At 39.1% G+C, this 24,167-nt stretch overlaps 1 protein-coding gene across 12 annotated transcripts in view; it reads right to left on the bottom strand.

The window, feature by feature from the left end:
- The window catches only part of SPECC1 (sperm antigen with calponin homology and coiled-coil domains 1), a 317,948-nt gene that overhangs the window by 280,030 nt on the left and 13,751 nt on the right, over positions 1 to 24,167 (bottom strand). For 4 of the 12 annotated variants that reach the window (XR_012425372.1, XM_074018821.1, XM_045376222.3 and 1 more), the window contains exon 2: positions 3,764 to 3,825. The exons of 5 other annotated variants lie outside the window; for them this stretch is intronic. Coding sequence is in view for 6 of the 7 variants with exons in the window: in XM_074018821.1 (XP_073874922.1) it covers positions 3,764 to 3,769 (6 nt within the window). In the remaining variant the exon portion in view is untranslated. Of the gene's footprint in view, positions 1 to 3,763; positions 3,826 to 16,689; positions 16,759 to 24,167 lie in introns of all 12 variants that reach the window. 3 more of the 12 variants (XM_074018820.1, XM_074018826.1, XM_074018823.1) reach the window with 1 other exon arrangement.

Below are 24,167 nucleotides of genomic sequence, written 5' to 3'. Positions count from 1 at the left end.
GGGAGGCGGAGCTTGCAGTGAGCCGAGATCCGGCCACTGCACTCCAGCCTGGGCGACAGAGCGAGACTCTGTCTCAAAAAAAAAAAAAAAAAAAAAAGTTTCTCACTCAATAATTTTTAAATATACAGTAAAAAACTGATCTATGATATAATATTTGTCAGACTGACAAATGCTGACAACACTAAGTGTTGGTGAGGATGTGGGAGATACTGATTACCTACTGAGTACACACTATTTGTAAAGAATTCTGCTGGATGCTAGAGATGTGAATATGAATAATACAGAAATGATGTTCCTGTCCATATAGAACTTATATTTTTAGGGGGGAAATAAGAGGAGAGAGGGGAAGTTTTAAAACAAGCACACAATAAAATATAATTCTGACCCGTGCTCCAAAGGAGAAACTCAGGGCACTTAGAGAGTGTAACAAGGACCTTATGTCATCTGAGATGAGGAATCCTCAGCCCTACAAATTCATCAACTCTTTAGAACAACTGGCAAAACATAAATATCCACAACTTTTGTCTCAGTAATTCCACTCCTAGATATCAATCCTAAGTACATGAGACAGCAGATACACACACAAATGATATTTACTGCAGCATTGTTTATAATAGCAAAAAACAAGAAATAATCCATATGTCTCTCAATAGGATACTGGGTACATGAGGGTACATACACAGAATTCAACCATCAAAAAGAGTGATACAGATGTCCACAGATGGACATAAAAAGCTGTGTGTTACACGAAAACAAACACAAGCAGCAGCAGGGTGGGCTTACGTTAGTTAGTATGAGCTAATTTCTGGGAAAAGAAAAATCTAGTAGATGCACAGAAAACATCTGAAAGAATAGAAACAAAACTGTCAGCAGAATGTTGAGACCTTTTACTAAGTTGTATATCTCTATTGTTTGCAATTTTTACCCCAAGCAAGAATTACTTTTTGAAAAAAGAAAATTCAGGAAATGAAGCTTTTCTTTAAACTTCATGTTTAAACAAATGGTGATGGAATAAAAGAGTTCCTATTCATCATAAACACACACAGCACACATGCACACACCCTTTACTTAGTAAATACCATGTTGAATATTTTAGTCTTTCCTTTTAGGTTCTATCCATTCACTCAAAATGCGGTTATAAAGAAATGTACTTTTCATGTGCTTTCTGCCTAAACCCACTTTAATATAACTTTACAGTCCCATTATCATTATAGTCTCAAAGCTAGACTCAGCCTGGAACTACCCTTTCATTTGGAACTCTTATTAAAATGCCACATACAGCTCCTTCAAATAAAAACAAACTCTAGGACCTGACACTAGGCTTCCTTTGTTGCTACTTATAATGGCCAAGTTCCGTGCTTATAATACATCTTCTTTCATTTTATTGCTATATATCAAAGGGTTTTGTATATTTTTTCTTATTATGTCTTAATTCAAAACACCATCACACTCTTTTCCAGATGAAAATAAGGAAAAGAAATCGAGCAACTGACTGACTTAAAGATCATAAAACTATATAGTAGCAGAGAGAGTCAGCAAAAGAAGAAACACACATTTCCCAAGTAGAGGCTGAAAACCAGTACTATTCACCTCTAGGGTGAGCTATATACAGCTTAGAAAGTCACCTTCTCTAAATGTTCAAACTGAATCCCGTACCCATACTTTACCACTACCTCATAAGAACAGCCTCAGATCTTGTTATAGCCTTTTTTTAGCATGCTGAAGCCAATAAAATGCTTCCCATTCAGCAAGAGAAACAAGTTCTGAAACACTGAATAATTTGCCCACAGCCTAAGAACATTTCCACTGTGACTGTTCCAGATCCTTAGTCTTCTCCACACAGTCAGAACACTAGAAAACTTCTTGGATTCTATGATGCACGGCTTAGAAGTCTGTTTAGCACAATTTAATTCCAAATAGTTATTAAATTCTCCTCTGTTCCAGAAACAGTGTTAAATACTGTGAATATAACAATGGAAAAGATACTCTCCTGGCTCCCAAGAAAGTCAGCCAGGTAGAGGAGACACAGGCACACAAATCACTGTCACATAAAGCTCCACCTCCCTAACTTCAAACGAGGGCCTAAGTCACCAAGAATACAGTAGCAGTTGTGACTACAAATAACTACTATAATTCAATACTTTATCTTCCCTTAGAAAACTCTTCTCCCTTGGAAATTTATCTACATTTCTAAATACCATTCCTTACTAAAAGGAAGCAGGGCTCCTTGGGGAAATAGCTGATTCTAGGTGTGGACTATGAAATGCACATGGTGAGTCTGGGACATCTCATGTTGCCCAGAAATCAAGGAAATGCCCAAAGATTAACAGAGTCATGTTAAATGGACCTAAGAGTGAACCAGAAGGAGCTCAATTTACCCTATGTGGAACAATTTCAAGAAAAATATGATAGTAATGAATTATAAAACATGAATTAAAATACATATTGGTACCAAAAAGAGAATAAAAGGATGTGGCTTTCGATAAAACTCTTCTTCATGGAAGAATACCAGCTAATAAATGTAAAGGAAATGACAGAATCAGAAAAATTATCATTTTGTAAACCTTAATATATTCACCTAGACATGCTAAAACCACTGAGTAAAAGGCTGCTTGGAAAGAGGATGCTCGCATGATCTCAGAGTTTCACACCACAGATAATTTATTAGATACAGGAAGGAAGATGTTATCAAGTTTCCCGTGACCCCCAGCCGGGTCCCCCGAAACTATGTGCCTCCTTGTGATGCGGGAGCTACACAGCATCGCCCACACAGCTTCTCGCCGAAACTGTTTGAAGCTAATCACAAGGGAAGAACTGGACACCTTCTGACCATGAGATACTCCACCAGACAACTTGCTTGACCTCTCCAAAGGAAACTCAGTTTCATTTAAAAACAAAACTGATTATCTAAAAACAACAAATGAAAAGCAAGGTGTAGACTTGAGCTCCAGGGACAAAGCAGACATACTGTTCCCTGTTCTTCCCACTAAGTGGTAATAAAAACCCTCAACACTAGATATAAAAAATATATAAGAAGGTTTTGGAAGTGAGAGAGGAGGCAAACTATCCAGGTGCCTCAAGGCTCACAGAACAACCCAGGGATGGGTTCACTGGGTCTTCTTTCTGCTTCATTATCTCAGACTTGGAGCTGAAGAAGCAGACAACTTTGAAACCCCAAGGGGCACAGATTGAAAAGTGCCAAGAAAAGCCTACCCTCTCTAGCCAAAGGACCAGGAAGGCAACAGTCTAATGAGACGGAACACATTTAGACAGTAACTGCCCATTTTCCAGCAATAACTGAGCGGGGAGCCTAGACTTCCAGTCTTATGAGGATGTACCAAGGTACCCAACACCCCCGCCAAGGCTGAGTAAGGATTGTGACTTTTATCCCTCATGGCAGTAATAAGGAGCCCATCCCTCACCCCCCAGCAGTGTCAGGGGAGCCTGGACTTCCACTTCCCCCCAGGAGTGAGGAGGCCCCCCCTTCCCCTCCCTGCTGGGGTCATGTCAGAGGAGGTCTAGTGGAGATTCAGGGACTTAACCTTTTCCCAGAGATAACGAGGCCACCTTTCCTCCCTCTTCCCCTATGGTGACAGTGAAAGCACTGTGGCAAGCAGTTACAAGGCACTCCTACCCCTCCCAGCCAGGGAGGTATCAGAGAGGCCAAGCAGGGAACCAGAATACCCACAATCACCCAGCAGCAACTGGGGTCCCCCACCCATTGGGTATCAATGGAAGCAGAGCAGAAAGCCTGGATATTTACCACCATCTAGAAGTAACAAGCTGATGTCCTCCTTCTTCTACTACAATGGTGTCCAAAACAGCCTGCCAAAACAGAAGGTGTAAATAAGGTCTAGAGTCTGATAACATAATACCCAAAGCATTGAAGTTTCCATTGAGGATGACTTATACCAAGAGCCAGGAAGATCTCAAATGGAAAAAGAAAAGACAATTGACAGACACTAGCACTAACAGAGCACAAATATTAGAATTACCTGGAAGGATTTTAAAGTATATATTATAAGCCTCAACAGGCTGGGTGCAGTGGCTCACGCCTGTAATCCCAGCACTTTGGGAGGCCGAGGCGGGTGGATCACAAGGTCAGGAGATCAAGACCATCCTGGCTAACATGGTGAAACCCCAATTCTACTAAAAATACAAAAAAATTAGCCAGACGTGGGTGGGCGCCTGTAGTCCCAGCTACTCGGGAGGCTGAGGCAGGAGAGGGGTGTGAACCCGGGAGGAGGAACTTGCAGTGAGCCGAGAACACGCCATTGCACTCCAGCCTGGGCCACAAAGCGAGACTTCGTCAAAAAAAAAGCCTCAACAAACACCTACAAATGTGCTTGAAACATATGAAAAAAAAAAAAAAAAAAAAAAAAAAAAAAAAACTTGGCAAAGAAATAAAAGATGTATATTTTGGCCGGGTGCAGTGGCTCACGGCCTGTAATCCCAGCACTTTGGGAGGCTGAGGCAGGTGGATCATCTGAGGTCAGGAGCTCAAGACCAGCCTGACCAACATGGAGAAACCCCATCTCTACTAAAAATACAAAATTAGCTGGGCGTGGTGGCATATGCCTGTAATCCCCGCTACTCAGGAGGCTGAGGCAGGAGAATCGCTTGAACCCAGGAGGCAGAGGTTGTGCTGAGCCGAGATCACGCCATTGCACATTGCATTCCAGCCTAGGCAACAAGAGCGAAACTCCATCTCAAAAAAAAAAAAAAGATACATATTTTAATGGAAATTTTAGAATTGAAAAATACAGTAACCAAATTGAATGGATAGAACAGAGGGGGCAGACAAAATAATCAGTGAACTTCAACAGAAAACAATAGAAGTTACCCAATATGAAGAAGAGAAAGAAAATAGACTGGCCAAAAAATAAAGAAGAAGAAAGAGGAGGAGCAGGAGGAATGATGGAAAAAGAGAAAGGAAGGAAGGAGTGAAGGGAAGGAGGGAGGGAAGGAGTGAGGGAGAAAGTCTCAAAGACCTCTGAGACTAAAATAAAAGATCTAACACTCTTGCCATCAGGGTCCAGGAAAGAGACAAAGAGGGCACAGCTGGAAAAGTATTCAAAAAATAATAGCTGAAAACTTCCCAAATCTGGCAAGAGACATAAACCTACAGATTCAAAATGCTGAACCCCAAACAAAAAGCCCAATAAAATCCACACCAAAATACATCACAGTCAAACTTCTGAAAAGACTAAAAGACAAAAAGTCTTGAAAGCAGTGAGTGAAACAATACTTCATGTATAAGGAAAAACAATTCAAATGACAGATTTCTTATCAGAAATTAAGGAAGCCAGAAGGAAATGACACAATGGTTTTCAAGTGCTGAAAGAAAAGAAGTGTCAACACAAAATTCTAGATTCAGTAAAAACATCCTTCAAGAATCAATGGGAAATCAAGACATTCTCAGATAAAGGAAAATAAGAGAACATGTTGCCAGCAGATCTACCCTAAAGGAACGGCAAAAGGAAGATCATGCAACAGACCGAAAATGATTAAAGAAGGAATTCAGAAACACCAAGAAGAAAGAAATAACATAGTAAGCAAAAATACATGTAATTACTATAAAATTTCTATCTCCTCTTAAGACTTCTAAATTATATTGATGGTTGAAGCAAAAATTATAACCCTGTCTGAAGTGCTTCTAAATGTATGTAGAGAATTATAAATGGGGAAAGTATAGGTTTCTACACTTCATTGAAGTGGTAAAATGACAACACTGTGAAAAGTTACATATCACATACATATAAGTACATATAAATATATGTGTGTATATGTGTGTATATATATATAATGTAATACAGCAAACACTAACAACACTATACAAAGAGATAACAAAAAACATATTAGATAAATCAAAATGGAATTCTAAAAAATATTCAAATAAGCTACAGGAAGACAAGAAAAAAAGGGAGGACAAACTAAGTTTTTTAAAAACATAAATAAAATGGTAGACTTAAGCCCTAACCTATCAATAATTACCTAAATGTAAATGATCTAATTATATCAATTAAAAGACAGAGATGACAGAGTTAATTTAAAAACATAGCTATGGCCGGGCGCGGTGGCTCAAGCCTGTAATCCCAGCACTTTGGGAGGCCGAGGCGGGTGGATCACGAGGTCAGGAGATCGAGACTATCCTGGCTAACACGGTGAAACCCCGTCTCTACTAAAAATACAAAAAACTAGCCGGGCGTGGTGGCGGGCGCCTGTAGTCTCAGCTACTTGGGAGGCTGAGGCGGGAGAATGGCGTGAACCCGGGAGGCGGAGCTTGCAGTGAGCCGAGATCACGCCACTGCACTCCAGCGTGGGAGACACAGCGAGACTCCGTCTCAAAAAAATAAAAATAAAAAAATAAAAAAATAAAAAAATAAAAACATAGCTATAAGAAACCTGCTTTAGGCCGGGCGCAGTGACTCACGTCTATAATCCCAGCACTTTGGGAGGCTGAGGTGGGTGGATCACCTGAGGTCAGGAGTGCCAGACCAGCTGGACAACATGGTAAAACCCCATGTCTACTAAAAATACAAAAAAAAAAAAAAAAGAAAAGAAATTAGCCAGGCATGGTGGCACACACCTGTAGTCCCAGTTACTCAGGACGCTGAGGCACAAGAATTGCTTGAACCCAGGCAGTGGAGGTGGCAGTGAGCCAAGATTGTGCCGCTCCAGCCTGAATGACAGAGCGAGACTCCATCTCAATTGAAAAACCAAAAAGAAACCTGCTTTAAATATACCAATATATGTTGGTTGAAATTAAAAGAATAAAATATATCATGAAAACATTAAGCAAAAGAAAGGAGTGGCTATATTAATAACATAAAATAGACTTCGGAGAAAAGAAAATTTCAAGAGAGAGGAATAAAAGGATCAAGAAAAGATCCTGAAAGAAAAACAGGCAAATAAATCATTCTACTTGGAGATTCAACATGCTCTCTTAACAACTGATAGAACAACTAGACAAAAAAATCAACATGGAGCTGAGAACTTAACACCACTGAACAACAGGATCTAATAGACATTTACGGAACGCCCTACCCAACAATAGCAAAATAAACATTCTTTTCAAGTATTCACTGAACATATCCTTAGACCCTACCCTGGGCCATAAAACAAAGTGATTGCCGAAGGCTTGGCTGGACAGTGGAAGAGCTGAATGGGGAGGGAGAAGGTGACAGCTAAAGAGTGTAGGATTTCTTTCTGGGATAATGAAAATGTTCCAGAACTGATTGTGGTGATGTTTGCGCAACTCTACAAATATAAAAAAGGCCATTGAATTGTACGTTTTAAGTGGGTAAAACATATGGTATGTGGATTATATCTCAATAACACTTTTTAAAAACTCAACACATTTGAAAGAATGGAAGTCATACAGAGTGTGCTCTACTGGAATCAAACTAGAAAGAAGTAACTGGAGGATAACAAGTAAAAGTCTCCAAATACTTGAAAACTGGACAACACATTTCTAAAATCATCCATGGGCCAAAGATATTCATTTCTGATATTCATTTTTATTCAGTTTAATGCATTTTTTAAAATTCCTTAAAGGAAATAAACTGAATAAAAATGAATATCAAAATTTGTGGGACATAGTTAAAACAATGCTGAGAGGGATATTTATAACACTAAATGCTTACATTAGAAAAGAGAAAGTTTCTTTTTTTTTTTTTTTTTTTTTGAGACGGTATCTCGCTCTGTCACCCAGGTTGGAGTGCAATGGCGTGATCTCTGCTCACTGCAACCTCCGCCTCCTGGGGTCAAGCGATTCTCCTGCCTCAGCCTCCCGAGTAGCTGGGACTACAAGCGCCTGCCACCACGCCCAGCTAATTTTAATATTTTAAATAGAGACGGGGTTTCACTATGTTGGCCAGAATGGTCTCAATCTCTTGACCTCATGATCCACCTGCCTCGGCCTCCCAAAGTGCTGGGATTACAGGCGTGAGCCACCACACCTGGCTGAGAAAAAGTTTCAAATCAATAGTCTCCACTCCCATCTCAAGAACATAGAAGACAAAGAACAAAATAAACCCAAAGTAAGCAAAAGAAAGAAAATGTAAAAATAAATCAGTAAAACTGAAAACAGAAACATAATAGAGAAAATCAGTACTGATTCTTTGAAAGGTTAATAAAATTGACAAATCTCTAGCAAGGCTAACAAAGAAACAAGAGAGAAGACATGGATTACCAGTTATTAGAATGAAAGCATAACTACAAACAACTCTACACAAATTTGATAATGTAGATGAAATGGACTAATTACTGAAAAAACACAAATTACCACAACTCACCCCATATGAAATAATTTGGATAGCCTGATAACTACTGAGAAAATTGAATTTGTAATTTTTAAACTCTTAAAACAGAAACACTAAACTTAAAATTGTATAAATAATAGATAAGGTAATTATACCCTTCCCTAACAAATAAAAACAATGACAAATTATTTTGCAACTAAAGAGATGTATGTACTGTGAAAAATATCTTCAGAAAAATAGAAGTTTGTTTGAAGAATAAGGATTTTTAAAATCTTTTTAACACTCAATAAGCAAATAACTGGGCCCAGATGGTTTCACTGGAGAATTCTACCAAATGTTTAATGAAGGATTACCACCAACTCTACATAGCATCTTTGAGAAAACTGAAGAGAAGGAAACATCTCCCAGTTCATTTTATGAAGTTGGTGTTACTCTGATACTAGAACTGTACAAGGACAGCAACTCTCGACACACTGCCTATGGGTAGCTCTGCTCTGCAGGAGCAGTTAGAAAAAAAAAAAGAGAAGAACTGGACAAGGGCAGTATAAAAAAAGAAAACTGGGCCTGGTGCAGTGGCTCACACCTGTAATCCCAGCACTTTGGGAGGCTGAGGTTGGTGGATCACCTGAGGTCAGGAGTTCGAGACTAGTCTGGCCAACATGGTAAAACCCTGTCTCTACTAAAATACAAAAATTAGCCGGGCAGGGTGGTGGAGAAAATAAAAAGAAACAACAAAAGAAAACTGCAGACCAATATCCTTCATGAATATAGACACAAAACTCCTTAAACTCTTTAACAAAATATCAGCAAGTAGAAGCAATATATAAAAATAATTATACACCATGATCAAGTGGGACTTATTCCAGAAATGCAAGGCTGGTTCAACATTTGAAAACAAGGTAACCCACCATATGAACGTACTAAAGAGGAAAACTACATGATCACATCAATCAATGCAGAAAAAAGCATTTGCCAAAATCCAATATCCATTCAATATACTCTAATAAGAAAAACAAGAATAGAGGGGAAATTCCTTGACTTGATAAACTTACAAAAAACTACAAAGGCTTACAGCTAACCTATACTTAATGGTGAAAAACTAAATGCTTTCCCCTAAGATCAGGAGTAAGGCAAGGATGTTCATTCTCATTGCTCTTATTTAACATAGCCCTGAAGTTCTGACTTGTGCAAAACTATAAGAAAGGGAAATGAAAGACCTGCAGATTGGAAAAGAAGAAATAAAACTGTTTCTGTCTGCAGATGACATGACTGTCTCATAGAAAATGTAAAGCAACTAGGAGTAGAGGGGCAGTGGAGAGATGCTGGTCAAAGGATACAAAATTTCAGTTAGACAGGAGGAATAAGCTCAAGATACCTATTGCACAACATGGTGACTATACTTAATATACTGTATTCTTGAAAAGGCTAAAAGAGTGGGCGTTAAGTGTTCTTACCACAAAAATAACTATGTGAAGTAATGCATACGCTAATTACCACAATGTATATTACTCCAAAACATCATGTTGTACACGATAAATACACACAATTTTATCTGTCAATTTAAAAACGCATGGTTTGGCCAGGAACAGTGGCTCACACCTGTAATCCCAGCACTTTAGGAGGCCAAGGTGGGCGGAAAACTTGAGGTCAGGAGTTCGAGACCAGCATGGTCAACATGGTGAAACTCCATCTCTACTAATAATACAAAAATTAGCAGGATGTGGTGGCGCATGCCTCTAATCCCAGCTACTTGGGATGCTGAGGCACAATAATTGCTTGAACAAGGGAGGCAAAGATTGCAGTGAGCTGGGTGCCACTGCATTCCAGCCTGGTGACAGAGTGAGACTCCATCTCAAAAAAATAAATAAATAAACAAAATAAAGCATGATTTTTCTTAAATCCAAAGTGGCCAGGTGCAGTGTGGCTCACACCTGTAATCCCACCACTTTGGGAGGCCGAGGCAGGCGGATCATGAGGTCAGGAGTTTGAGACCAGCCTGACCAACATGGTGAAACCCCATCTCTACTAAAAACACAAAAATTAGCCAGGCATGGTGGCATGCACCTGTAGTCCCAGCTACTCAGGAGGCTGAGGCAGGAGAATCACTTGAACCCAGGAGGTGGAGGTTGCAGTGAGCCAAGATTGGCCACTGCACTCCAGCCTGGGTGACAGAACGAGACTCTGTCTAAAAAAAAAAAAAAACAAAGCAACCTAATTTTAAAAACACTAAAACTAATAAGTGAATTCAGTAAGTCTTCAGGATTCAGGATATATGACGAACATACAAAAATCAATTGAGCTGGACAAAGGAGGATTGTTTTAAGTCAGTAGTTTGAGGCTGTAATGCACAATGATAGTGCCTGTGAATAGCCACTGCTCCAGCCTGAGCAACATAATGAGACCACATCTCTATTTAAAAAAAAAAAAAAAAAAATTGTCTATGTACTAGCAATAAACACACGGATGCTGAAATTAAAAACACAATAAATACTGTTTTTAATTGCCTACAAAAAAATGAAATACTTAGGTATAAATCTAACAAAACATGCAGGACTTGTGTGCTGAAAACTACAAAACGCTGATAAAAGAAATCAGGCTGGGCACGGTGGCTCATGCCTGTAATCCCAGCACTTTAGGAGGCCGAGGCGGGCAGATAACGAGGTCAGGAGATCGAACCATCCTGGCTAACACGGTGAAACCCCGTCTCTACTAAAAATACAAAAAATTAGCCAGGCATGGTGGTGGGCGCCTGTAGTCCCAGCTACTTCGGAGGCTGAGGCAGGAGAATGGCGTGAACCTGGGAGGTGGAGCTTGCAGTGAGCCAAGATCACCCCACTGCACTCCAGCCTGGGCAACAGAGCGAGACATTGTCTCAAAAAAAAAAAAAAAAAAAAGAAACCAAAGAAGACTTAAATAGAGAGAAATATATCATGCTTATAGGTTGGAAAACTTAATGTAATAAAAATGTCAATTTTATCCAAATTATTACACAGATTAACATGATTACTACCAAAATCCCAGAAAATTTTTATATAGATATAGACAAAATTATACTAAAATGTATATGGAAAGGCAAAGGAACTAGAGTAGCTAAAACAAATTGGAAAAGAAAAATAAAGTGGGAAAAATCAGTCTATCCAGTTCCAAGACTTACATAGCAACAGTAACCAAGACTGTGATATTGACAGAGGGACAGACATTGATCAATGCAACCAAATGGAGAACTAAGAAAGAAGCACACACAAATAAGCCCAAATGATTTCTGACAAAGGTGCTAAAACACTTCAAAGGGGGAAGATATGTTTCTCATTAAATGGTGTCAAGTCATTGCACATCCATAGGCAAAAAGATGAACTTGAATCTCACACCCTACAGAAAAATTAACTCAAAATGACTCAAGGACTTAAATATAAAATGTACATCTATAAAACATTTAGAAAAAGGCTGGGCACGATGGCTCACACCTGTAATCCCAGCACTTTGGGAGGCCAAGGCGCGTGGATCACAAGGTCAGGAGTTTGAGACCAGCCTGGCCAACATGGAGAAGCTCCATCACTACTAAAAAGACAAAATTAGCCGGGTGTGGTGGCACGTGCCTGTAATTCCAGTTGCTTGGGAGGCTGAGGCATGAGAATCGCTTCAACCCGGGGAGCGGAGGTTGCAGTGAGCGGAGATCACACCATTGCACTCCAGCCTGGGCAACAAGAGCAAAACTCCATCTCAAAAAATAAAAATAAAAAATAAAAAATAGGAGAAAATCTCTGGGATGTAAGGCGAGGCAAAGAATTCTTACACTTGATACCAAAGTAAGATCTATAAGGCCGGTCGTGGTGGCTCACACCTGTAATCCCAGCACTTTGGTCAATCTAGATGAAAGGTATATGGGAATTCAGTGCATTATTCTTTCAACTTTTCTATAGGTTTGAATTTTTTTCAGTAAAAAATTGGGGGAAAGGCCGGATGCGGTGGCTCACACCTGTAATCCCAGCACTTTGGGAGGGTGGGGCGGGCGGATCACGCAGTCAGGAGTTCGAGACAAGCCTGGCCAACATGGTGAAACCCGGTCTCTACCAAAAATATAAACAAATAGCCGGGTGCGGTGGTGCATGTCTGTAATTCTAGCTACTCAGGAGGCTGAGGCGGGAGAATCGCTTGAATCCGGGAGGTGGAAGTTGCAGTGGGCCGAGATTGTGCCATTGCACTTCAGCCCGGGTGACAGAGCGAGACTCCATCTCAAAAGAAAAAAAAAAGAATATCAAACACTAACTTTAGAAACTATTTAAAGGAGCCAGAATTTAATTGTATTAGTTTTTAGGCAATTTTTATGCTCCATGGCATTGTTAAACACAAGAGAGCAATCAGCGAACAATTAGTGGAGCTCAACAGCTGTTCAATGTGATAACTGTTGAGGAAGACAGCCCTGTCAATATCACTGTCATTTGAGGCTGACAAGAAGCACACCCAAAGCTGTGCCTCCTTGAGGAGCAACATGAGGGGTTTAACACTGTTCGGGTGTCGTGGTTTGGATATGGTTTGTTCGGCCCCACCAATCTCGTGTTGAAATTTGTCCCCCAGTACTAGAGGTGGGGCCTTATTGGAAGGAGTCTGAGTCATGGGGGCATATCCCTCCTGAATGGTTTGGTGCCATTCTTGCAGGAATTAGTGAGTTCTTACTCTCAGTTCCCACAACAACTGGTTGTTAAAAAGAGCCTGGCACCTTCCTCCATCTCTCTCTTCCTCTCTCACCATGTGATCTCACTGGTTCCCCTTCCCTTTATGCAATGAGTGGAAGCAGCCTGAAGCCCTCGCCGGAGGGAGATATTGATGCCAGGCTTCTTGTACAGCCTAGAAAACCATGAGCCCTATAAACCTTTTTTCTTTATAAATTGTCCAGCCTCAGGTATTCCTTTATAGCAAGACAAATGAACTAAGACGGGGGAAATCAACTTCATTAAAATAATCTATGCAGTCCACGAAACAAATACAAACAAGAGGCTCCAGAGGTGGGAAGCCAATCCCAGAGTTCCTACAACACAGTATCTGAAAATTCCAGTTTCTAACCAAAAAAAAAATATATATATATATATGTATATATGTGTGTGTGTGTGTGTATATATATATATATGTGTGTGTGTGTATATATATATATATATATGTATATATATATAGGCCGGGAGTGGTAGTTTATGTCTGTAATCCCAGCACTTTGGGACACTGAGGTGGGAGGATCACCTGAGATCAGGAGTTCGAGACCAGCCTGGCCAACATGGCAAAACCCTGTCTCTACTAACAATACAAAACTTAGCCAGGTGTGGTGGTGGATGCCTGTAATCCCAGCTACTCAGGAGGCTGAGGCGGGAGAATGACTTGAACCCAGGAGGCAGAGGTTGCAGTGAGCCGCGATCGCCCCACTGCACTCCAGCCTGGGCAACAGAGCAAGATTCCAAAAATATATATATATATACACACACACACACACACGTAAATTTATGTGTATATATATACACATACACATACATACATATATATACACACATACATATATGTATATATAAGGCTTGAAAAGAAACAAGGAAGTATGAACCATACTTTCTGTGGTTATGATAGGGTGGGTTATGACAGGGGGAAGCAGACAAGGGAAACTGCAAGTGAGAGCAAACAGTTACCAGATTTAACAGACTTTGGAGTAACCATTATAAATGTGTCCACAGAATTAAAGAAAAGCGTGATTAAAAAAGGAAAGTAAAGTATCATAACAATATTACTCCAAATGGAGAATGTCAATAAAGGCATAGAAATTATAAAATATAATAAAATGGAAATTCTTGAGTTGAAAGGTAATAACTAAAATTTAAAATTCACTAGAGAAGGTTCATATTTGAACCGTATTTGAATTCATATTTGAAACTATATTTGAACTGGCAGAAGGAAAATTTAGTGAGACAAATATACATCAATAGACATTATTCAAATGAAAAACAAAAAGAGAAAAGAATGAAGAAAAATGAACAGAATCTCAGCAAAATGTGGCACACCATTAATCACATTAACATATGCATACTGAGAGTACCGGAAGGAGATGAGAAAGAAAAAAGAGGAAGAAAAAATATTCAACTAATGGCCAGTAACTTCCTAGATTTTTTTTTAAAGCAATAACCTATACAATCAGGAAACTTAATGAATTCCAAGTAGGATAAATACAAAAAGAACCACAAACAGATACGCCATGGTAAATATGCTACAAGTCAAAAACAGAAAATCTTGAAAGCAGCTAGAGGAAAAGTTATAAGAGAACCTCACTGATAAAAGAACCACAATAATAGAAACAGTTGACCTTTCATCAGAAACAATGAATGATAACATATTTAAAGTGCTCAAAGAAAAAAAAAATTCCTATATACGACAAAGCTATCTTTCAAAATATACATCCAAAAGCATTGAAAGCGGGGTCTTGAAGAGTTATTTGTGCATCCATGTTCATAGCAGCATTATTCACAATAGCCAAACGGTAGAAGCAACCCAAGAGTCCATCAACAAATAAATAAATAAAATGTGGTATATGTATACACAATGGAATATTATTCAGTATCAAAAAGGAATGAAATTCTCACACATGCTACAACATGGCTAAACCTTGAGAACACTATGCTAAGTGAAATAAGCCAGCCACAAAAGGACAAATACTGTATTACTTCACTTGTATGAAATACCTAGAGTAGTCAAATTCAGAGATAGAAAGTAAAACAGTGGTTCCAAGGGCTGAGGGAGGGAGTAATGGGGAGTTATTGCTGAATGGGTACAGAATTTAAGTTCTGCAAGATAAAAAGAGTTCTGGAGACAGATGGCGGTGAGGGTTGTACAACAATATAAATATACTTTATACTACTGACCTGTGAAACCCCGTCTCTACTAAAATGATTAACATGGTGAAACCCCGTCTCTACTAAAAATACAAAAAAATTAGCTGGGCGTGGCGGTGGGCGCCTGTAATCCCAGCTAGTTGGGAGGCTGAGGCAGGAGAATCGCTTGAAACTGGAAGGCAGAGGTTGCAGTGAGCCGAGATTGCGTCCTGCACTCTAGCCTGGGCAATAACAGTAAAATTCCGTCTCAAAAAATAAAAAATGATTAAGCAGGAGGCCAGGCACGGTGGCTCATGCCTATAATGCCAGCACTTTGGGAGGCCAAGGCGGGCAGATCTCTTGAGACCAGGAGTTTGAGACCAGCCTGGCCAACATGGCAAAATCCTGTCTCTGCTAAAAACATAAAAATTAGCCAGGCATGGTGGCATATACCTATAATCCCAGCTACTTGTGAGGCTGAAGCACAAGAATCGCTTGAACCCAGGAGGCAGAGGTTGCAGTGAGACAACATCACACCACTGCATTCCAGCCCGGGCGACAGAGCAAGAGTCTGTCTCAAAAACAAAAACAAAAAGCAAAACCAAAAAATAATTAAGCAGGCAACAAGAGATTGCTGCTGAGAAGGAGAAAGATGTGAAGGACTGAGGCTGATGAGAGCACAAAACTTTTTTAAAATTTTGTAATGATTAAAATGGTAAATTTTATATGTATCTTACCACAATAAAAAAAAAATGGGGGGGGGCGGTGACAGGAAATGAAGGTGAAATAAAGACATCCCAGAGAAACAAAAGCAGAGAATTCGTTGCCTTAGAAGAAACACTAGAGAAAGTTCTTCAGGCTGAAAGCAAGTGACCCCAGAGGGTAATCTGAATTCACACAGAAAATCAAAGCATACCAGTAAAGGTTATTCTATAACTATGACACTAAAAATGCATACTTTTTCCTTTCTTCTCTGAATTGATTTAAAAAGCAATTGTATAAAATATTATATATAAAGCCTATTGTTGAACCTATAACATATATAGAAATATACTTGCAATATATTTGCATATAACTGCACAAAAAAGAGAGTTGGAACAAAGCTGTTATTAGACTAATGAAATGACTATAGATAGCAAAGTAATATAACAACAGGGAACTTAAAAATAAAATTTTTAAAAATTTAAAAATAATAATTACAACAATAGTACAGTTGGGTTTGTAATATTAGTAGACATGATACAAAAATACCACAAAAAGGGGAGAAGAGAATAGAACTACATAGGAATAACATTTCCATATCTAACTAGAATTAAATTATAAATCTGAAGTAGATTCTGGTAAGTTAAGATATACATGTTAAACCCTAGATAGTAAAAAGTAGCCCACATAAACATAATGAAAAAATAAATAAAAGAATTAAAATGTTTGTATTAGTTTCCTCAGGCTACAGTAACAAACTACCACAAATTGAGTGGCTTAACAGAACAGAAATGTATTTTCTCCCAGTTCTGGAGGCTAAAAGCCTGCAATCAAGGTGAGTCCAGGGCCACGCTCCCTTTGAAGGCTCTAGGAAAGAATCCTGCCTTGTCTCTTCCAGCTTCCGGTGGTTCTCAGGAACCCTAAGTGCTCCTTGGCTTGTAGCTGCATCATTCCTAGCAACCAGAAAGAAGGAAATAATAAAGATTATAGCAAAAAATCATGAAATCAAAAGTAGAAAAACAATAGAAAAAATAGGCCGGGCGCGGTGGCTCAAGCCTGTAATCCCAGCACTTTGGGAGGCCGAGACGGGTGGATCACGAGGTCAGGAGATCGAGACCATCCTGGCTAACCCCGTGAAACCCCGTCTCTACTAAAAAAAAAATACAAAAAACTAGCCGGGCGAGGTGGCGGGCGCCTGCAGTCCCAGCTACTCGGGAGGCTGAGGCAGGAGAATGGCATAAACCCAGGAGGCAGAGCTTGCAGTGAGCTGAGATCCAGCCACTGCACTCCAGCCTGGGTGACAGAGCGAGACTCTGTCTCAAAAAAAAAAAAAAAAAAAAAAAAAAACAATAGAAAAAATAAATAAAACCAAAAGCTAGTTCTTTGAAAAAATCAACCAAGTTCACAAACCTTTTAGCTAGACGGACAAAAGAGAGGGAAGACTCAAATTACTAGAATCAGAAATGAAAGAGGAGACATTACTAATGAGGGTTTAGAAAAGAATACTACGGACAAATGTGTGCCAACAGATTAGAAAACTTAGATGAAATGGACAGGTTCCTAAGAAGACATCAACTACCAAAATTTACTCAAGAAGAAAGAGATAATTTGAATGAGCTATAACAAGGGAAGAGACTGAATTGGCAATCAAGAAACTATCCACAAAGAAAATCCCAGACCCAGAAGATTTCACTGTGAAATTATTTCAAACTTATAAATATAAATTAACATCAGTTCTTCACAAACTCCTCCAAAAAAAAGAACAGATCTCTATTCACAGGTGATACAATCTTATACTTAGAAAATCCTAAGGAAACTACTAAGACACTATGATAACTAATAAACAAGTTCAGCAAGGTTGCAGGGAGGGAGGAGGGAACACTTCCCAACTCATTTATGAGACCAGTATTACCCTGATACCTAAATCAGGCAAAGATATCACAAGAAAAGAAAACTACTCACAGGTGTCTCTTCTGAATATGGATATGAAAATCCCCAACAAAATACTAGCAAAACAATTTCAGCGACATGTGAAAAGAACTGTATACCATGACCATATGGGATTTATGCAAGGAATGAAAGGTTGGCTTAAAAGTTTAATATCTGAAAGTCAATTGTTAATATCAATAGTATAAAAGTCATATGATCAACTCAATAGACATAGAGAGAGCATTTGACAAAATCCACCACCCTTTTGTGATAGGAATAGAAGGGAACTTCTTCAAACTGATAAAGGGAAAGTACTAAAGACCCACAGCTAACATCATACTTCATAGTAAAAGACAGGATGTTTTACCCCTAAGATGAGGAAGAAGACAAGGATGTCTGCTCTGCCACTTCTATTAAACATTGTACTGGAGCTTCTCTTCTAATGCATATTATTCTATTTTAATGCATATTAAAACCATAATTAGGGTAATTAGGCAACAGAAGGAAAGAAAAGGCATCTAGATTGGAAATAATAAATAAAACTGTCTCTATTCACAGGTGATACGATCTTATATTTAGAAAATCTAAGGAAACTACTAAGACACTATGATAACTAATAAACAAGTTCAGCAAGGTTGCAGGATAGAAAACAAATATACAAAAACCTACTATCTTTCTATACACTTGCAGTGAACCCAAAAATGAGATTAAGAAAATAATTTCATTTACAATAACATCAAAAAGAATAAAAGCACTCAAAAATAAATGTATCCAAATAAGTGCAAAACTTATACTCTAGAAGCTATGAAACACTGTTAAAAGAAATTAAAGGTTTGGCCGGGCACGGTGGCTCAAGCCTGTAATCCCAGCACTTTGGGAGGCCGAGACGGGTGGATCACGAGGTCAGGAGATCGAGACCATCCTGGCTAACCCGGTGAAACCCCGTCTCTACTAAAAAATACAAAAAACTAGCCGGGAGAGGTGGCGGGCACCTGTAGTCCCAGCTACTCGGGAGGCTGAGGCAGGAGAAGAGCGTGAACCTGGGAGGTGGAGCTTGCAGTGAGCTGAGATCCGGCCACTGCACTCCAGCTCAGGCAACAGAGCGAGACTCCGTCTCAAAAAAAAAAAAAAAAAATTAAAGGTTTAAATAAATGAAAAACTATCCCATGTTCATGGATCAAAAGACTTAGCATTGGCAATGCTCTCCAAATTGATCTATAAATTCAACAAAATCCTTATCAAAATCCCAGATGAGGCTGGGGGTGGTGGCTCATGCCTGTAATCCCAGCTCTTTGGGAGGCCGAGGCAGGCAGATCACCTGAGGTTGGGAGTTCGAGACCAGTCTGACCAACATGAAGAAACCCTATCTCTACTAAAAATACAAAATTAGCCAGCATTGGTGGTGCACGCCTATAATCCCAGCTACTTGGGAAGCTGAGGCAGGAGAATCACTTGAACCCAGGAGGCAGAGGTTGCAGTGAGCCAAGATCGTGCCATTGCATTCCAGCCTGGGCAACAAGGGCAAAATTCCATCTCCAAAAAAAAAAAAATCCCAGATGACTTCATTGTTGAAATTGAAAAAATTATTCTAAAATTCACATGGAATTGCAAGGCCTTGAGAGTAGCCAAAACAAACTTGAAAAACATGAACAAAATATAGGATGACTCACTTGCCAATTTCAAATGTTACAACACAGCAACAGTAATCAAGACAGTGTGGTACTGGCACAAAGACGCATACATACATACACACATACATACACGTCAATGGAATAGAATTGAGAATACAGAAACAAGCCTAAACATCTATGGTAAGTGCTTTTCTATATTTTTCTTTCTTTTTTTTTTCTTTTTTCTTTTTTTTGTAGATTTAGAATCTCACTATGTTGCCCAGGCTGGTCTTGAATTTTGAATTTCTGGGCTCAAGCAATCCTCCCACTTTGGCCTCCCAAAGTGCTGGGATAACAGGCATGAGCCACCACATCCAGCCCAAATGATTTTCAGAAAGGTCAACAAGACCATTCTTTTCAACAAATAGGTCTGAATGTAAGATCCAAAACTATAAAACTACTAGAAGAAAACATAAGGGAAAACACTTCAAGACATTGGTCTAGGCAAAGATTTTATTGCTAAAACCTCAAAAACACAGGCAACAAAAACAAAAATGGAAAAATAGGACTTTATCAAACTAAAAATCTCCTGCACAGCAAAGGAAACAATCAACAGAATGAAGAGACAACCTGTAGAATAGAAGAAAATATTTGCAAACTATTCATCCAGCGAGGGACTAGTATCCAGAATACACAAGCAACCAAAATAACTTAACAGCAAAAAAGCAAATAATCTGGTTTTTATATGGGCAACAGATCTGACATTCTCAAAGGAAGACACACAAATGTCACTATCATTTTGCCAGTACCACACAGTCTTGATTACTTGTTACTGTATACATTTTTAAATTAGGAAGCATGAGTCATCCTATACTTTGTTCTTGTTTTTCAAGTTTGTTTTGGCTATTCTGGGAGTCTTGCAAGTATAAAATAGCCAACAAGTATGAAAAAATGTTCACCATCACTAATCATCAGAGAAACAAAAATCAAAACCACTATGAGATATCCTCTCACTCCAGTTAGAATGGCTATTATCAAAAAGACCAAATATAATAGATGCTGGCAAAGATTTAGAGAAAAGGGAACTCCTATACACCATGGGTAGGGATACAAATTGGTAATGGCCATCATGGAGAATAATACTGAGGTTTTTCAAAAAACTGAAAATAGAACTACCATATGATCCAGCAACCCTATTACTGGGTATTTATCCAAAGGAAAGGAAGTCAGTATACTGCAGAAATGTATGCACTCCCATGTTAATTGCAACACTATTCACAACAGCCAAGATAGGGAATCAATCTAATGTGCATCAACAGATGAATGGATAAAGAAAATGTGGCATATACACTCAATAGAATACTATTCAGCCATTAAAATGAATGAAATTCTGTCATTCCCAGCAACATGGATGAACCTGGAGGACATTATATTTAATGAAATAAGTAAGGCACAAAAAGATAAACAGTGCATGTTCTCACTCAGACATGGGTGCTAAAAAGAAAATGGAGTCGCCGGGCGCGGCGGCTCAAGCCTGTAATCCCAGCACTTTGGGAGACCGAGACGGGCGGATCACGAGGTCAGGAGATCGAGACCATCCTGGCTAACACGGTGAAACCCCGTCTCTACTACAAAATACAAAAAACTAGCCGGGCGAGGTGGCGGGCGCCTGTAGTCCCAGCTACTCGGGAGGCTGAGGCAGGAGAATGGCGTAAACCTGGGAGGCGGAGCTTGCAGTTAGCTGAGATTCGGCCACTGCACTCCAGCCCGGTCAACAGAGCGAGACTCCGTCTCAAAAAAAAAAAAAAAAAAAAAAGAAAGAAAATGGAGTCATAGAATTAGAAGGGGAGGCTTGGGAAAAGTTAATGGATAAAAATGTACAGCTATATGAGAAGAATAAGTTTTAATGTTCTATAGCACTGTAGGGTGAGTATAGTTACCAATAATTTATTGTACACGTTCAAAAAGCTAGAAGAGATTTTGGATGTTCCCAGCACAAAGGAATGATAAATGTTTGCGATGATGGATATCCTAATTACCCTGATTCGATCATTACACATTGCATACATGTATCAAATTATCACTCTGTACCTCATAAATATGTATAATTATTACATGTCAACAAAAAAAAGAAAAAAAGAAAATTAAAAGAAAACCCACATAATGGAAGAAAGAAAATATTTGCAAATTATATGTATCTGATAAAGATTTAATATCTATAATATATAAAGAACTCCTACAACTCAAGAACAAAAACAACAACAAAACAACCCAATTCGAAAATGGGCAAAAGTCTTGAATATACACTTATCTAAAGAAGATACACAGTTAGCCAATAAAGACATGAAAAGATGCTCAACATCACTAGTCATCAGGGAAATATAAATCAAAACCACAATGAGATACCACTTCATACCCACTAGGATGGCTAGAATAAAAAGCCAGGTAAGGATGTGAAAAAATCAGAAACTTCATTCGCTGCTGTTGGGAATGTAAAGTGATGCAGCCACTTTGGAAAACAGTCTGGCAGTTCCTCAAATTATTAAATATAGAGTTACCATATGACCCAGAAATATTCCTCCTGGGTATATAACCAAGAAAAATGAAAACATATATCCACATAAAAACTTGTACATGGGCATTTATAGCAACATTATTCGTAACAGCAAAGGTGGTAACAACCCATATGCCCACCATCTGATGAACACGTAAATAACATGTGGTATATCCATAAACTAGAATATTATCTGCCCATGCAAGGAGTGACATCCAGCTACATGCTACAAGGATGAATCTTGGAAACCTTATGCTAAGTGAAAGAGGTCAGTCACAAATGACCACAGATTATGATTCCATGCCTAGGAAATGTCCAGAATAGGGAAATCTATAGAGACAGAAAGTAGATTAGTGGTTGGGTGGGGCTGGGAGGACAGGTAGTATAGTACTTTCCCAGAGCTGCTGGAACAAAGTACCACAAACTGGGGAGCTTAAACATAGAAATTGATTTTCTCACAGTTCTGGAGACTAGGAGTCTGAGATCAAGGTGTCAGCAGAGTTGGTTCTTTCTGAGGGCCCTGAGGCAAGGCTCTGTCCCAGGCCTCTCTCCTTGGCTTGCACATGGCCATCTTCTCCCTGCATCTTCACATCATCTTTTCTCTGTGTGTGCCTATGTCCAAATTTTGATTGGCTCATTCTGGGTCATGGCCAATTGCTGTGCCCAAAGTCTACTTCCAAAAGAACAGAAGACAGAACACTGAATACACAAAACTTATAGTCATTTTAATGTCCGCTTCTCCTATGAGATTGTGCACACACAAAAGTGGGGTTTTCATCTGCATTGAGCAAGGTTTAATAAGGAAAACAGAATTCAAGAGAAGCAGTTCAATAGAGGGAATTTAATATGGGAACTAATTACAAGGTTTAGGGCAGCACTAAAAAGCCAATTGGGATGGTGCGTCAACCCAGAGATTGGCAACACTGGGACTCTATCTGCCACCCATGAAGCTGGAAGGATAAAGGAGGAGGGGCTAGTATCAGAGTCCACAAGCCAGTGTCAGAGTCCTTGGCTGGAGCTGGGATCGCCCTAGAGACCCTGTGCAAAGCAGAAAACAAGGGGAAAATCCCTGGCTTCTCCCTTCCTCCCACCTTTCAATCTCCCACTAGTGCTTCCGACTAACCATACTTGGCCAGAGACGGTTGACAAGGGACACTGCAAAATGAAGTTTGTAGGAATCATCTCCCTCTGAGACAGAGAAATATGGAAGGGTAGGAAATGAGTCAGAGGGTAAAGAGAAAAAACTCTGAATACTGTCTTATTTATCTTTGTATCTCCAGTGCCTAATCTGTCTCTCAAAAAAGGAAATCAATTGAGAGAAACTGAAAATTCCAATTGAAATGCAAGAATGGAGAATTATGGAACTAGAGGGAAGAGAAAAATTTATTCCACTTAGAGTAAACAAGAATGGATTCACAAAGGACATGATGAATGAAAAGTTATAGAAATAATGGGCAAAGATTTGCCAGAGAAATTAAAAAGTGGTAAAGTCAGCCATGCTGTACAATCTGAAGGCACAATGCATGAAAGTGTTTCAAGAAATGACAAGATTTAAAGTCAAATTCTAAGTGCTTTTCCAGAATCTCTCAAGACGATTATATAGCTACCCCATTTTATTAAACTAATAAAACGGAAACTTATTAAACTTTCTCATTGTATTAAACTAACATATGCCCTGATAGCAAATGATTCTGGAATTCCTAGAGTAAAATCTACTTGGTCAAAGTTTATTGCTCTTTTAATATTCTGCTGACCTCCTTTTGCTATTTTATTTAGGATATTTGTATACATATCACATGTAAATTTGGTCTATAATTTACATTTTGGGGCTTATACTGTTCTCTTTTTATTCATTTTTTGAAGATTTCTAAACCCCAGTATCCATATACTGCTCTCTATCAGGGTTATTTTAACTTTGTAAAATTAGCTGAGATGCTTTCCATGTTCTTGCTTATTTTCTGACATATTTGAATAGCATAGGAGTTATCACCATCAACCTTGGATTATTTAAGCATTCACAATTCCATGTGTGGATTTTTTATTCAGTCTCTGTCTTGTCATTCCTGCTATCAGCACAGAACCCAATCTCAACTTTCCAGCTACATTGAGCTAAACTCTCACCTCATAGAATTTGCAGATGAAGTTCAAAAGGACCTTTGCCTTTTCCTGCCTCGCCCTCTTCCCCTTTCATTTAGACATCACCTTCTTCTAGAAAGTCTTACCTGACATGTTCTGCTCCCAATCTCTGCTGCCCAATTCTGTGCTCTCC

This window comes from Macaca fascicularis, chromosome 16, assembly GCF_037993035.2.
Source record: "Macaca fascicularis isolate 582-1 chromosome 16, T2T-MFA8v1.1".
In the NCBI taxonomy this organism is placed as follows: Eukaryota; Metazoa; Chordata; class Mammalia; order Primates; family Cercopithecidae; genus Macaca; species Macaca fascicularis.
Note: the sequence above shows the minus strand (reverse complement) of the source record. Positions and strands in the feature narration are given on the sequence as shown.